At 37.7% G+C, this 15,437-nt stretch overlaps 3 protein-coding genes across 4 annotated transcripts; 2 read left to right on the forward strand and 1 right to left on the reverse strand.

The window, feature by feature from the left end:
- Positions 1-680: 680 nt before the first annotated feature.
- Positions 681-6,601, forward strand: LOC126608756 (choline/ethanolaminephosphotransferase 1). Of its 2 annotated transcripts, XM_050276762.1 has the most exons (19): positions 681-1,059; positions 1,483-1,686; positions 2,411-2,420; positions 2,508-2,558; positions 2,765-2,842; positions 2,986-3,061; positions 3,163-3,185; positions 3,266-3,366; positions 3,568-3,662; positions 3,782-3,850; positions 4,129-4,198; positions 4,805-4,868; positions 4,951-4,991; positions 5,100-5,184; positions 5,369-5,431; positions 5,612-5,670; positions 5,787-5,839; positions 5,979-6,051; positions 6,281-6,601. In XM_050276762.1, the coding sequence occupies exons 2-19, from the start codon at positions 1,550-1,552 to the stop codon at positions 6,300-6,302; spliced, it is 1,170 nt and encodes a 389-aa protein (XP_050132719.1). In that variant the 5' UTR covers positions 681-1,059; positions 1,483-1,549; the 3' UTR covers positions 6,303-6,601. The 2 variants fall into 2 exon arrangements, with proteins under 2 accessions (XP_050132719.1, XP_050132718.1); XM_050276761.1 differs by lacking the exons at positions 681-1,059; positions 1,483-1,686 and having other exon boundaries at positions 2,328-2,420; positions 6,281-6,325; positions 6,436-6,601.
- A 110-nt stretch (positions 6,602-6,711) lies between these two features.
- On the reverse strand, positions 6,712-9,069 carry LOC126608757 (uncharacterized). Its single transcript, XM_050276763.1, has 8 exons — positions 8,642-9,069; positions 8,077-8,157; positions 7,924-7,983; positions 7,568-7,611; positions 7,415-7,457; positions 7,230-7,301; positions 7,042-7,143; positions 6,712-6,963 (listed from the first exon to the last, which is right to left on the reverse strand). Exons 1-8 carry the CDS (start codon positions 8,993-8,995, stop codon positions 6,844-6,846), a joined length of 876 nt encoding a protein of 291 aa, XP_050132720.1. The 5' UTR covers positions 8,996-9,069; the 3' UTR covers positions 6,712-6,843.
- Positions 9,070-12,727: 3,658 nt separating this feature from the next.
- Positions 12,728-14,816, forward strand: LOC126608754 (uncharacterized). Its single transcript, XM_050276759.1, has one exon. It carries the CDS (start codon positions 13,460-13,462, stop codon positions 14,645-14,647), a length of 1,188 nt encoding a protein of 395 aa, XP_050132716.1. The 5' UTR covers positions 12,728-13,459; the 3' UTR covers positions 14,648-14,816.
- Positions 14,817-15,437: the final 621 nt, after the last annotated feature.

Below are 15,437 nucleotides of genomic sequence, written 5' to 3' on the forward strand. Positions count from 1 at the left end.
ATAACTTCAGCCGTTTGATCAAATTTCAATAGCATGGATTACCTGATTTGGTGAATTAGGAGGAAGGGATCCTCCAGCTTAAAACGCAATACTCACGAGTCAAAGTGCACAAGAATAAGGGAGAAGCGTACCACTCTATTCCAAATGTATACGTTAATGATAAAATGAACTCATGAACTAGGTGTGGTACGCAATTTTTTTTATGGAAAACTAATAAAAAAGGTTTGGAAAATTTGAGTTTTAACGATAATGACAAAATAAAGGGTAAAGTGAATAATATCAGTATTGACTTTTTAGTGTAAAAATATGATTTTTCGTTAAAATGAATAGTACTGGAAGTTTTTCGTTAAAATTCTATTTTTTTAATAGTGCATTGGAGTACTAAATTATCCAATTTTTGTTCAAAAGTATAAAAATCAAGATTTAACAAATAAAATGTTTCAAGGTGTTATATATTTTGAAACATCATAGAATTTTTAAAAACGGTTTTACATGTGATGTTAGTGATGTGATATCTTAATTTGGATTACAAAAGAGATTCGTCAGTGTGTCGAAAACATGATCTATTACATCAAATATCATAACACAAGTTGTTGTAGACTTGAAAAACAAAAAATTCAATTATTTATGCCGACACTTAGGATACGAAACATATTTCTCGTATGCTGAAAAATCTATCCCATTGCGGAGAGCTTTTTTAAAGTGATTTTTGAGCTATGAGAATCTTGACTAGAACCCCACGTGTTAGGTTCCCACGTCTCCCAAAAGTATTGAAGAAATAAACGGGGCAAGGAGAAACAACTCATCACTGAACCGACACCACCACGCCTCCACGCTCAGACCACGGTTGGCGTTGGAGCCACTCGATCACTGCCGACGATCACAGATTCGCACCGCCTTATGATCCGTCCAATAAAAATTTGATTAAAAAAAGTCACTTTCCGCAGAAAAAAAAAAATTATCTGCTTTTACTCTTTTTCTCTTTTGTTTTCGGCCAGCCGCTCATTTGCTGAAGAACCCCCTTTCTCTGTTGAACCAACGATCTCAAGTCTCAAACAGGTAGACATATTTTTTTTAAATTTAAATTTAGATTTTGTTTGTTCTTCTCGCGTTTCTCTGATCTGCTTCATCTGTCTGATTTGCAATTTATTTTGTGAATTTAGATCCATGCATTATATATATCTACCATCCCATCCTCCCATTTTTTTGGGTACTTAATTTTATTCACAAAGTTTAGAGCTTTGAATGTTTTCTTTCTGTTTTGGAGAAAATATCTACTGGGTTGTATTGTTTCATTGTTTCTGCATTCTCGGCATAACCTAGATGAGATGATTAATGTGTTGAATCACGAAAGTTTGAACTTGGATTTTCGTGTTGATCCAATTATCTTGGGGGCCAAGTTTACAAGCATGTATGATTGTATTCAGTGGTGGGTTTGTTCAGATGCGTGCATTGAGTTATTTCAGTTCGTTTTGGTAGCAGGTTGGTTGTACTGAGGCTTATTTGGATCTTGTTTCGAAGCGAAAAATCGAAGCTTTATTTGGAAGAGATGGGGTATATTGGGGCACATGGTGTGGCTGCTTTGCATAAATACAAGTACAGTGGCGTGGATCACTCTTACACTGCCAAATATGTCTTGCAACCCTTTTGGAGTAGCTTCGTTAAAATCTTTCCCCTTTGGATGCCGTAAGTTTCTTAATCTTCTTCTCTGATTTTATTGATTACTGAGTGTTATGATTGACTGAAGTTAAGTTTATATACTCTTCTCTTTGGCTTTAATTGGTGGGTAAAGTCATGAGTTTTCTGGTGTTATAAGCGCTCATGTTTTTTTCTCGAATTTAGGTGCATAAGTTTTCTGTTTTAGTAGTTTCTGCTGGGTTTATCTTGGATTTATGTTATTCACTAGTCTACGTTTGATACATTTATTTTAAGAAAACTTCCAAATAGACAAGTAAACATTTGTAGTATGCATGTCGAGTTCGAGATCTTTAGCTGACTTACTTCATGTAAATTTACAAACCCAGCAATATGCAGCTATGATTTTCTTAGAGGTCGCACTTGGTGCGATGGCAAGTGCCTTCGCCCATGAGCGGTAGGTCTCGGGTTCGAGACTTGGGAGCAGCCTCTCCATAAATGGGGGTAAGGCTAGCCGACATTCACCTCTCCCAGACCCTGCGTAAAGCGGGAGCCTTGTGCACTGGGTACGACCTTTATGGAATACTTCTTTTAGTTGATATTGCGGACTTACAAGAATGAAAATTCATAGCATTTTTTTTCTGAGACTAAATGATCTCTCCTTAACTGATTATGATTTTTAACATCACCTGTTTGTGATTTTTGCTGATGTTTGCTAACGTTTTCCTTTTTTCCTTGGTTCTTCCCACGCTTCCGTTTCTGACTTTTTCTTCAGGCCCAACATGGTAGAGTGACCTTTACTCCCAACCATGCTTAATCATTTTTTGAAACTGTTGCCTTTTCATTGATGATTATGCTTTATTTTTTGTCAGATAACTCTAATAGGATTCATGTTCTTGCTCACATCCGCTCTGCTTGGCTATGTGAGTGGTTTTTTCTTATCATCTTTTAATTTTCTGCTGTTAGGTTTTCCTGTTTATAATGCTAATCTTTTAACTCAAGCTTCACATTTAGTTTTAAAAATGTTCACATTTATCTTTTACTCTGGTTATGGTGTGCATGATGTTTAAAATGGGAATGTTATTACTTAGTAAGCTTCCCATGAATTTGTGTTATGTGTTTTTCCCAGATATATTCACCACGACTGGATTCAGCTCCTCCTAGATGGGTTAATTTTGCTCATGGATTGCTACTTTTCTTATACCAGGTTTGCTTAAATACATCCAAGCAGAGTTGCCTTTGATTTTTCTGCGGTGTCCTCTTTATTGTTACACATTGCTATTTTATTTCTATCTTCATTGTCTCATTTTCTATCACTTTCCTGTTTGACCTTTTTCACAAAAATCTTAGACCTTTGATGCCGTTGATGGGAAACAAGCAAGACGGACAAATTCCTCAAGTCCACTGGGGGAACTTTTTGACCATGGTAATGCACTGCTATCATGTTTTTTTTTTCTTCTATTGCCTTTGTACATTCACAATTGAATATTGATGATTTATATTCTGGCGGATCTCAATGAATTGCAGGTTGTGATGCCCTTGCCTGTGCGGTATGTGTCTTCATCTTTTCTGGTCATTTGGTACCCTGGAATTCAAGTTTCTTTTTCATGTATTATATGTGTTTGTTTAGTTCGAAGCATTGGCCTTTGGAAGTACTGCGATGTGTGGAAGATCTACTTTCTGGTTCTGGGTGATTTCAGCTGTTCCATTTTACTTTGCTACTTGGGAGTCGTAAGTTGTCCAACTGAGTTTGATTTTGTTATTAGTCATTCGGGAATGTACCACCTTCTTTTTTTTTTTCTCTTGGGGAAAGGAGTGGGGGAGTGGGTTGATTCGATATGCTAGCATATAAGTTTGTTCACTCCATGACCCAGCATAGAATATTTCATATGCAAAAATAGTATGTTCTGATTTATGACTTTGTTGATCCAGTTACTTTACCAATACCCTAATCCTTCCTGCTGTTAATGGGCCCACGGAGGGTCTAATGCTGATATATTTGGCCCATTTTTTCACAGCTATCGTTGGTAAACTCCTAATTTGATTCTGCTACTCTACTTGTATGTACAGCTTGAAGTTAACTTCTAAACCAATATTTTAAAAACTCTTCTTTTCTCCATGTACATTTTTTTCTTTACATTTTCAGGTTCTGAGTGGTGGGCTCTACAACTTGGAAAGTCTTTGCCTTTTCTGAGTTGGGTTCCCGTTCTTAGTGGTAAGGCTGAGCCTAATTTCGTTGATACCATACAAGTGATATTTGGCATCAAACACTACATTTTGCGAGACTTGACCGCATGCTATATTTCCGTATTTAATTTGCAGTACCTATCTATATAGAGCTCAATGTCTCTTTGACATGTATGCGGTTTGATTTCCTTTTTTATATTTGTTGTGGATGACTATTTCTTTGGCTGCTTCACAACATATACTATTTCCATTGCAGTTGGTCTGAAATTTACTTCTCTTTTTTTTCTTTTTTTCTTTTTACTTCAGAAATCCCAACAAACAAAGCTGTGCTGTACCTAATGGTAGCTTTTGCTGTCATCCCAACGCTCACATTCAAGTACGTAATTTTCTGTTCCCTAATTTTTTGAAATTTGATTCTAACTTTCTCACGTATAATAATTCTTTCTGTTTTTTCTATTATAACTTATTCCTGAGCTCTTAATACATGTATCATGACTTTTTCAACTCAATTGTTCTATATGGAATTCTAGGATTCATATAGCCGACCCCACTTAGTGGGAAAAAGGCTTTGTTGTTGTTGTTGTTGTTATATATGGAACCTGTAAATTGTTAGCCAGACTACTCTTGGCATATCTGTGAAGACTCAAGCTACGGAAGCAGGGTTGCATTGCTAACCACACATTGTGGGCATGAACTCAGAACTATTATGTTGCTATCTTCATGATCTTACTAACCTAGAATTCCTTGGGGTATGGGATTGAATTAATATTACTATTTTCTATAGATATAACAGCAATCTGGTGTTAACATTCACACGATATATTTTTTATTTTTTATTTTTTTTGTGAGTGCCTTGGTATAGTTTACCACTTCCCCAAACTATTCATGTGTCAGAGGCTCAGAGCTCGTGTATAAACTTAAGAATAGTCCTTTGAAGGCCATTAGACAGTTGGACCTTATGTTGGATTATGCTTGTGTGCAGTGTGTCCAATGTTCATAAGGTTGTTCAAGCAAGGAAAGCAAGTATGCTATTGGCACTGGCAATGGTATTGCTTTTATCTTTCGGATTTTATGCTAGTTCTAGACACTTGATTGGCCTAATGGGTGTTTCATGTTGTTTCTTCTCAGATTTACCCTTTCGTAGTCCTTTTGGTAGGAGTTTTGGCATGGTATGTCTTTATACTTAGCGTCCACCCCTGTTTTTTTTTCCTTAAAATTATTGCTATTTTTTATTTCTTTTAAAAAATGGTTTCAAAGTAGTAATAATTTATTTGCAGGGGTTACTTGTCACCAGCTGACATTATGGGGAACTATCCACATTTAGTCGTTCTGGGAAGTGGGCTTGCTTTTGGGTACCTTGTGGTAAGATATCCGTGTTTCTTTATAACCATATCTTTTGAAAGTGTGGTTTGTCCATCTCGAATGTAATTGCTTACTATCGATGCTGTGAGTGTGCTAGATTTCCAATGTCGTTCTAAGGGGTCTTGTAGACAACCAAATTGTTTATTCTACCATTGTTGCTGAAAGGAAAGCTCTGTTTTGGCAGGGAAGATTGATTCTTGCGCACTTATGTGATGAGCCAAAGGGTTTGAAAACTGGAATGTGCATGGTATGTAACAATCCCAAAACTGCTGGAAATTTACAGTCTGTTGAGTGTGTATTTCTGGAAACGCTGTAATAGCAGCATCATATTTCTCAGAATTGGTTAATATCAACAACTTCTGCATGGTTTTTTTATAATTCAAGACCAGATTATATTACTAACTTCAATATTTATTATTCTGTGCAGTCATTGTTGTATCTCCCATTTGCCATTGCAAATGCACTCACAGCTAAACTGAACGATGGGTATGTTGTATTTGATATCATGTCGTGAGCTCTCTAATTAAAAACGTGATTCTTCTGTTCTTGATAGTCTAGATGTTTCTGATTTCTTGAACTTCCTGTGTACCTTTTTGCTGCAGAGTTCCTTTGGTTGATGAGAGCTTGGTTCTTCTTGGTTACTGTGCATTTACAGGTATGGTAATTTGTTATGAAGGTCCGCGTATTGGAAATACATGACACACTACCATTTTTATGGATGTAGTATGTACTTACGAATTTCATTACACAGTACCATACCTTGTGGCTGAATTTCACTTTTTTTCTGAATGCAGCGACACTCTATCTTCACTTTGCAACGTCAGTCATTCACGAGATCACAACAGCCTTGGGAATCTATTGCTTTAGGTGAGAATGTGTGTTACATTCAAAATCGAAGCATATTACTCACCAAGTCCAAATAGTTTTTAGACTCATACAGCCTGAAATTTGATTGAGCACAGAATCAGTGTTCTGTGCTCATTCTTTCACCTAGACGACAGTTTGCTTCCGTTCACCAAATTTTGTTCCTTTTCTTTGGAGTGCCATTTGATACCGTACTTTTGATCCTAACTTGCGGTTTCTTGTTGAATCACAGGATAACTAGGAAGGAAGCTTGAGTGATGCTGGTGTCAACTTTAGGGTACCTTTTATTCTCAATCCATGTATTGTTAGGATAAATAGAACATTAGAAATATTTGACATCGCATCCATTTTCTCCTCTCTCGACATCTTTTTCAATTTTTGTTTCAGCCCCTGCGGGCTCAGTCGAGAATGATGCAGCTCGAGCGAGGTTTCTCGTCAGTATAATTTTGTATAAGATGAGGGAAGAGGGTGATTAAAATCTATTTCAATTCGTTCTTGCTGTTGTATAAGATTATGTCTTGTTTCTTTCCGAATAGAGTTACCGATTTAGGCATATTTTCTCGTCGCTTTGATGCATCATTTGAAATTTATGTAAGTACCAAGTTTGAGCAACCGATGGTGAACACACCTCCATCTATTCGACGATATCAAGGGGAAAAAAAGTAGCAAAATGTGAGCCGTGGATATCGACATTTGCCTGTTTTCGATCCAAAATGTAGTTTTATGTATACATGACAGGAATGTAATCAAACAATGACGACAAATGTGACGATACATAACGTATGGGAAGTCAAATTATATAGCCTTCTCCAGCCATCTTGGCAATCGTAATGATGCTTTCATCCCGAGCCTCGTAAGGAACACCGAATACAATAGGTGGAGCAAGAACATGAAGGATCCGCTATTAATCAATACCTGTTACAAATATAAAGCCTTAATACTTCAGTATCTTAAGAGAGTGCGTGTGTGAGAGGCAGAGCGAGAGAGAGATACCAGAGTGCCAAACAAGGCATAAATCGCTTCCATTGACGGGACTGAATAGATGCCCGATGCAGTAAATATGAATGTTAGAGAAGCATGAATGTTTATAGTGATCTGCAAGCAAACCAAATCACAAACAAAAAACATATCAAATCTCGGTACTACATAAAACGAATTTCAAACAAAGGATAGTTAATTACCAAAGCAAGTATGTTTTCACTTATCAAGAATGACGATATCAAGACATACCCTACAGCACCCAGTGATCGAACCTGCACATATAATAAAACTGTTACCATCAACTAAAGCGTTTTAACTGGTTAAGAGACAACCACTGCTTCGAACAGATTCAATGAACTTTGGGGGATAAGGGAGAAAACATTACAATTGTGCACAAGAAAATTGAAAGACTCCAGTTTGCTCCTGACCTGAGAAGTTGAAACATAACAGTTAAAACTGAAGTGGACTCACCATAAAACTGTGATGTCAAAAAAGTAATCCGTAGCCACTGCGTAAATTAATTTGAATCACTTCATACCTCCATAAACTTCCCATTGTAAAACCAACTAAACCGTGCTTAAGCTGCACAAGATAATTAATCAGCATGTTAAGTGCAAATCATACGGTTCTTACCAAAATTTTTAAGAAAAAAAGTTCAAAGTAAAAAAGCGACAGTGGCTGGAACAACAATGAACTAGCCAGTCCATCTTGGTCAATTGGTATGGATCACTAGTCTGGAAAGGTTCGAGAACTATGAAATTATCTCAGCTATTCTATGAGAGGAGAGATTCCCAAGTATTAAGAAGCAACTTTTTGAACACGAAGAATCAGAAAATTGTTATGCATACTAATTCACAATAATGAGAACAACAACAGGACAGATAACCCGCTCACCAAATAGGTTAAGGCTTTCACCGGACCAGACAAGACTAGCAATAGCATAGTTGTTGCAACCTAGCAAGGTCAGAAAACAATTGCAATTACGTAATGCAAACGCCACATCAATCTCTTAAGTTCAAACATGGCGGGTCATGGATGGTCACAAACCATAGTTTTTCTTCCAGTAGCGATGCCCCACCTCATTGAGGTGATCACTACCGGCAGCGAGAAGAAGCAGCCAAAGTAATCCTGCACGAAAACCAAACCTTTTTAAGATAACCTATACTAGAATGCATAACCTCTCGTTACCCCTATGCCTCTTAGGCTCTTATCATTACGTCTTCCACCACTAGAAGGCGTTTTCCGAAAACATCACAGATAATCACAGCGAAGTTCTTGCATAACCCGACACGAGTACACTAGTTATACACATCAAATTCATACCAAAAACAAAAGATATTGAAAAATTAACTTATGAGGATTTAGACGTTAGAACCAAATAGCTATCATACTGTTCAAAACTTGATTTTGTATATCTCTGCAACCAATCAAAGATTGAAACAATGTAGCCTAATACCAACTGAAGAACTACAAATACGAAAAGGCTGCTACTTTATAACGCAAGAACAGTAACAAAAACACCATCGATTACAAAATCGACAAAATTAAAACTGTTAATTTGGGGTTTTCTCTAAATTATCAGAAACCCAAATTTCAATCCAACCCAACGAACCTCAATTGCGAGAGAATTGCTGAGGAAGTACACCAGGCCAGTGAGAGCAGCAAACATGGAGCACTCCACCAACGCTAACGTCTTCTTATAAACAACGCCGTCCGGCGACAAGTCTTCGAGCTCGGTCGAAATTTCAGTGCTTTCTTCCTCATTTCTACAAAGAGACGACGTTTGGATTCCTGCTGCCCTGAGAAATTTGCAGGGGGGGTTGGACAGCAAAATTGGGGAAGACGAAAAGGGGTTCGGCTTGGGGGAAAATTTGACAGTTTGAGAGGTGGGAGAGAGAGAGTGGAGAGGGGTAGTTTGGGAAATGAGGAAAGGTGGGGGGAGGTGGTGGACTTGCAGAGGAATCATGGAGATGGAGGTCACAGAGTGAGGGAAATTTGAGAGCGGGAGAGAAGCTTTAGATTGGGCTTAATGGGCCTTCAAAAGTTTGGGCTGGTTTAGTCCTGTTTGGTTGTGAATTGTTATATTTATTTTAAGGGTCCTATGTGCGTGGTGCACCCCATAATTTGATCAATGCACTCATTACCTTATTGCACTGACTTAATAATTTAGAAAATCTTGTATCTAAAAAATAATTTAAAGAAATCAAACAGATTAAATAATAGAAGGAGCAATATAATTTTTTGGACATTATATCTCAATCATGGATTCTTGATGAATTAGATAGTGTAGTTTTACACTAACACTTCTATTCACACTAGATGAAAATTGTTTTCAAACAAAACATTAAAAACAAAAATTGTTCAAATTGAATGTTAAAAAATTATTAAATCTTTGCTTTGTTGGATGTTGGGGGTCACAGGAAAGGATATAATTAATAACGAGGATTTTCGAGGTAAGTTGGAGCGGTTGTGAATGAAGATAAAATGAGAGAGAATTGGTTAAGGTATTTGGATATGTGAACTGAAGACCTACAAATGAACCGATTAGAAGATACGACTATGAAACGAAGCTTATGGACAGAAAAGGTAAACGAAGATATAGGAAGACTTGAAAATAGACTTTAAGAAAAGGTAGGAGTACTTGGAACTAACGGAAGATTTGACGTAAAATTGAGCGTAGTGACCTTCTAGAATTTATACAACCGACACCAATTATTAAGATAAGACTTGATTATTGTTGTTATTGTAAACTCTTTTTCCTTTTGAAAAATGAAAAATTTACAAAAAGAAAATTCGGGTACAACGTTCAAGCTAAGCATTGAATGATTAGGAAAAGCTTAGGCAAAAGCACATGGGAAAGAAAGTGCATGTCAGACAAGAAGCATGTTTATATAAAATCTGCAGGTAAAATTTGTACCTAATCATAGGCGTATTCAAAACAAAAGCAATCTTATGATCCCAAAACATTTAAAAACATCATTAATTTGCAGCACAACAAAATAATTATTCGAGGCAGCAGAGCAATGGAAAACATCATGATTACCACAATTCCAACATTCTCTTGTTTTTTGTTAAATTAAATTAAACAAAACATTCTTTTGGTATATAATTGTTTGTGTCCCAATCCTTACAAGGGGATCTGCATGCCTTGGGCGTGCGACCTTTGCTATTATTTCCACCTCCAATTTTCTTTCTGCTATTGGAGGAGAAATAACATTGGAACGGAACGTGACAGTATTTTAAATCACTTATGTGATATATATGGTTGAAATTTATTATGTGTCGTCATATGTTTTATTTTACTAATATAACATCGTGTGATTGTTTTAAAATATCGCTCATTTCTTGTAACAGAAAGTTTAGGTGGAGGAGAGGCTACCCCATCCCGAGGCTGGGACATAACACAAGCCTTTTTTGGGACTTAGATAGGGAGTCTCAGCCCTTTTTTTTGTTTTTACAGATCGCCATCTAAAAGAGATTGTCAATAAAGAGATTCGAACCTAGACTTTGGTCTACCGAAGAGAATGATTCTTACTAACTCAATCATCCTTCGTTTGTTAACATTGCTCTATTTTTTAATATTCTAGTTGCATGTAAAATTTTCTCCGACTCAAGTGTAGGATTAAGTTCAACAAAAGTAAGACACGCAATTTGACTTAATGAAGTTGTTTGCTCCGTCTTCCATTTGTTGTTTTCCTTCTGTTTTCTTGTGTGCTTCAAATTTAGGTAGGACTAAAAGGGATTTGTACCTAACTCATATTCCAATTCCATGTCAAATCATTTTCTAACAGTTAATCAGATGGAGATTGAAGCTTAACCAACTTTATTGGACTTCTCCATAATTAGATTCAAATTCCAGGTTTGAAATGCAACATAAATTACAAAAAATTTCGTGCTTGTGATAATACGTCATGCAAGAGGCACTAATTAAGTGAAAATAAGCTCCTCTATTTATGTTTTTTTTAAGAAACTTAAGCGTCGCTAGACTAAATTATCATAATTATTATTTGTAAGATAAAATTTTGAGTAAAGTTCTAGGCCATGTTATCCGTAGATCAAATCTTACAAAAGTATAATACTTATATTTACTAGGTTTAGAGCTTATACTAAAAGTTTATCACCACATAAACACAAACAGACGATGAAGATTGATCCAAGGAGGAACACGACAAATTGTGATCACATACGTTGATGCCACATGTAAAAGGTTGTGATGATGAAATAGTATGAATGTGAGTTTACACACAAAAAAGGGTCCCGCGATTATGTTTATGAGTTGTGAAGAGACGTGAATGTGAATCTCAACTACTCTAACCCTCCACGGCACGTCAAACCCCATTTAATTTGCTTTTGTTTTTCATTGTTTGTTTGATGCATACCCAAACCGGAATCACGAAAAACAACTTGTATAAAAACAAATTTACTGTCGTATAATATTTCGGTTTAGTAAACAAGATGTCAAAATGACGATAAATTGGTTTCACAGAGTTCATCTTATAACACTCGGGTGCGAATCCATCTTGAGGTAAAGTTGGTCAGCTGACCCACACAAGCTGAAAAATCTTACATGAAAAGGTGGGTGTTGCCCTTTGAACCTTGAAAGTTATCTTCCAACTGCTTTACGAATTGCCTCTATGAGCTTGGAGAGAGCATTGCTAGTCTCATTCTTTTGTGTGTGTTGCTATGTGCATTTGTCGATATACTCACTCGGCATATATTGATATTTGTTGGCTTGTTTGCTTAAAAACTATTGACATTAATCGACGTACCCATTCTAAAGCTGTTGGCATCTATCGACAAGCGTGCAATATAACTTGACAAATAACTTCAGCTTTTCAAAGCTCGATGAAAAATTTGGTGCCACTTTCTTACTAACGCCCAATAATATTTCCTGATTCCGCCGCCCATTACACTCAAACGTGACAGATGCAACCATTGTAGTCGGCATTCAACGTATAGCTTTGCGACTTTGAAGCCTAACCAGGTTTTAGAGCGTAGCATGCTTCGCATCAGCATGGATGCTAATGCAGCCTAACGTATCATTGTTGTTTATTTTTGTAGTAAAGGGTGTCAACGACGTAGGTAGAGTTGTCGGTGGTACACGTGGGCAACATCCACAAGAAAAAGACATGGGAGGAGATTGTGTCTCGATGAATGATTGTAGAATGTCAAAAGCATGCGGACAAATGAGTATGCGTGCTTCACTCATGTTCCACTCTCACTTCTCTTATGGCATTACCATCAATTTAATTAGTATGGTACTATGATTTATAAAATTGAGTAATATTACGACCGGTCGTTAATTAGTGTTATGTCAACATTCAACAGATAAGATTGATTCACTCGCAAGAATATTATTTTAATATAATTTATAATAGAGTTTCTAGTTGCACTCGCATATGAATAATTTTTTACTGTTGAATGCATGTGAAATCCACAATACATCAAACACAAATAAACGACCTAAACGTGAGGTAGGTACGTGACACAATCCTCTAGTATAATTTACCAGTTAGTTGAAAAACAAGTAAATCTTGCACCAATAAAGGAGAGGGGGGTATGAAAACCTTGAGGTAAAAAAAGAAGTTGACGAAACAGATTGAAAGCTTGATGGATCTATAGACCTTATGATCTATAGACTTTACTTGCAATAAGAAGCATGGCTATATATCTATAATTCTATATCTATATGTCGAGTGGGGAACTGTGGCTTTGGTGGGTCTGGTAAAGCACTGAACTGATGGTATAAACAGAATTGAGATCCTTTTCGGATTTTGCACTCTGGAACTCACGAATCGAATAATTCAGATCTTTCAATTCAAATCTTGTGCTTCCTCTTATAGCCGGTTCCATTGGCTCATGATCTCTCTCTCCAATGCTCAAATATTTCTCTTTTGAACAGTTTGTATTGCTCAAATCGTAAGTCTATAGAGGGTGAGATCCGGAGAGAATCTTATTCCGTATTGGCAAATGCACGCAGTAACAGTAGAAATTTATGAAAAAGTAACTTCACTGATTTTACTCGAGTTTGCTGTAACATTCACTTCCCTACACAATAATGCCTGCAGGGGGGCTTTAGTGCTTTTCTTGCATCACTCCTTTTTCTTCCCTCCCACTGTTTTTCTGGAAAGCAAAACGTAAAGTTGACGCCTCCTACTCCCTCCCATCTATCAATTCAATCCAATTCAATTTCCCATTCAATCACTCCAAAAATCTCACAGCCATTCTTGGTTTACTTGAATTTCCCAAAAAACCCTCCTCACCATTCTTTCAAATTCAAGTCCCGCATAACTTTTTGGAGCTGGCATTCGATCTTTCTTCAAAATCCCATCAAAATTTTATATTTTTCTCACATACCCTTTTTCTTTTGAAGCTTTATCTTCTCAGAGATCGAAGCTTTATTATTGTTCTTTGAAGTGGTGGAGAAGCCATGAAAGAGAGAGGCAAAGCTGTGGAAACAGCTCACGACAATATCGACATGGAGTACTACTCTTCGTCCGAAATGCCGTGTCGAAGACACCCAAATTCGTCTTCCGTCGGGATATGCGCATTCTGTCTAAAAGATCGTCTACTCCAGCTGGTCTGCTCCGACTGCGGCGAGCAGCGCCTCTCTTCCTGCTCCTGCTCCGCCGTCTCGTCAAACCGCAACTCCACCGTGGAGGTCGGCAGCGTCGGCAGAGTCTCGTTTCTGATCGAGAACGAAAAGCACGAGTCTTTACAAAAACCCAACAAAACCCAAGAGAAAGAAGACGTCGTGGTGCTCCGGAGAAGCAGCAGCAGCTGCGTAGAGATCAAGAAAAGTAATTTTTGGAGATTTGGGAGGTTTTTTCGGAAGAAGAGATCGGAAAAAGATGGTGGGAATACGAGTGTTGGTGGGTTTGATGAGAAAAGTGAGATGTGGCTGGTGGATCATATGGGGGTGTCGAGATCAAGGTCTCTCTGCAGTTTCAGAGGTGGGGCACTCTTAGGATCGGAGGACGGCGGAGAACATTTGATGGTTTCCGCCGCCAGGAGCTCCATTTCTGCTGCCAGAAGCTCCAGCGTTACTACTGCCGGAATGGTTCTGGATTCTGGAAGAAAGAGTGGATTTAGTGAGGGGAGAAAGAGTGGATTCAGTGAGGGGAGAAAGAGTGGATTCAGTGAGGGAAGAAAGAGTGGATTCAGTGAAGGGAGAAGGAGCGGATTTAGTGAAGCGGAGCCGAGAAAAAGCGGTTTCGATGGTGAAAAGAAAGATGAAGTTGTAGGGTTTACCGGGGCAACGAAACGCGTTTTTTCGCTGAAGGAGAGTGATTTCGGCATGGATGAATCGGGGTTTATCGATTTGAAGCTCGATTACGCGGCGGATTCGAAGCCAGAGTTTTCTGGCATGAGGATGAGGAGCATTGCAGATGGAGAGACTGTTTTTGGGAGCATGAGAAGGAGTGAGTTTGTGGGAGGTGAATGTGATGTGGGATCATTTGGTATTTTCAGACATGGTGGTTCTTGTAGATTGACAGTGGATGAGAGGGGGATAAAGAGGGGGAGGAAAAGTTTGAAGGGATGGAGGTGGATTTTCAGGCATCATCCAAGCTGGGGAAGTAGTAGGAAGAAAGATGAAGATTTAATGTTCAAAACTTAACCGTGTTTTTTCTGTGCTTTACAAAAATAATGTTTGTTATTTTGTTTTTCTTGAAGCCCTCCATTTGTAGTTAGTCACTAGTTACACATTTACTGCCAAGATTTTCCTCTTTGTATTTATGTTGATGTTGGTGAATGTTAAAACTTAAAAGGATGTAGCTCATACTAAATGAGACATTGCAGAAGCTGGTTAGGTCAGTCGTCAAGACAGGTAGTCCGTCTCATTCTCATTCGGTGCATACCGTCTTGTCAAAAGATAAACTAGGTTTGTAGAACATAAAAACGAAGGAAGAAAGCAATGGTCTTGTAAATTATCAGCATACATTGCTGCTTTACTGATTAAATGGTATTAATTACATCGGATCAGAGTGTTTTGAAATATTTATGTGTAGACCAAGTAGGTTTCAGAAATGCATATATTTGCCCGGATCTTATAAAGTTATAACCTTTGGAATTTCAGGGACACCAAAAAGAGCATGTCCCCTTTTCTTTTTCTCCATTTATCAATAAAGGATGGTTGGCCCAAGATAAAATGTATAGCCAGAGAAAGAAGAGACTGTCTTTTTTTCAACTTTTTGTTGGAAGCAGCCAGGACTTGCCATAATCAGAGAGGGACTAGTCACTAGTCCTCATACCAAGTTGAATGTTGGGTCACACTAGCATAAGATCCATTGTTTTGCTTTGAGCAACAACGGAGTCTTGTAGTTGAAGAATTTGGGTTGGGCTGTTTGACCACCTAGCTAGTCGACACTCTTACAAAACAATGGCTCTCAAGGGTTTTAGCACTTAAG

This window comes from Malus sylvestris, chromosome 16 (genome assembly GCF_916048215.2).
Source record: "Malus sylvestris chromosome 16, drMalSylv7.2, whole genome shotgun sequence".
Classification (NCBI taxonomy): domain Eukaryota; kingdom Viridiplantae; phylum Streptophyta; class Magnoliopsida; order Rosales; family Rosaceae; genus Malus; species Malus sylvestris.

Excerpts from the sequence above, each read along its gene's own strand:
- LOC126608756 (XM_050276762.1), top strand. The coding sequence starts at position 1,550 with ATGGGGTATATTGGGGCACATGGTGTGGCTGCTTTGCATAAATACAAG. Across the intron at positions 2,559-2,764 it reads CATCCGCTCTGCTTGGCTAT|ATATATTCACCACGACTGGA; the intron begins GTGAGTGGTTTT and ends TGTTTTTCCCAG. Across the intron at positions 4,992-5,099 it reads TTGGTAGGAGTTTTGGCATG|GGGTTACTTGTCACCAGCTG; the intron begins GTATGTCTTTAT and ends ATTTATTTGCAG.
- LOC126608757 (XM_050276763.1), bottom strand. The coding sequence starts at position 8,995 with ATGATTCCTCTGCAAGTCCACCACCTCCCCCCACCTTTCCTCATTTCC. Across the intron at positions 7,984-8,076 it reads CTACTGGAAGAAAAACTATG|GTTGCAACAACTATGCTATT; the intron begins GTTTGTGACCAT and ends TGACCTTGCTAG. Across the intron at positions 7,144-7,229 it reads GTGAAAACATACTTGCTTTG|ATCACTATAAACATTCATGC; the intron begins GTAATTAACTAT and ends GTTTGCTTGCAG.
- LOC126608754 (XM_050276759.1), top strand. The coding sequence starts at position 13,460 with ATGAAAGAGAGAGGCAAAGCTGTGGAAACAGCTCACGACAATATCGAC.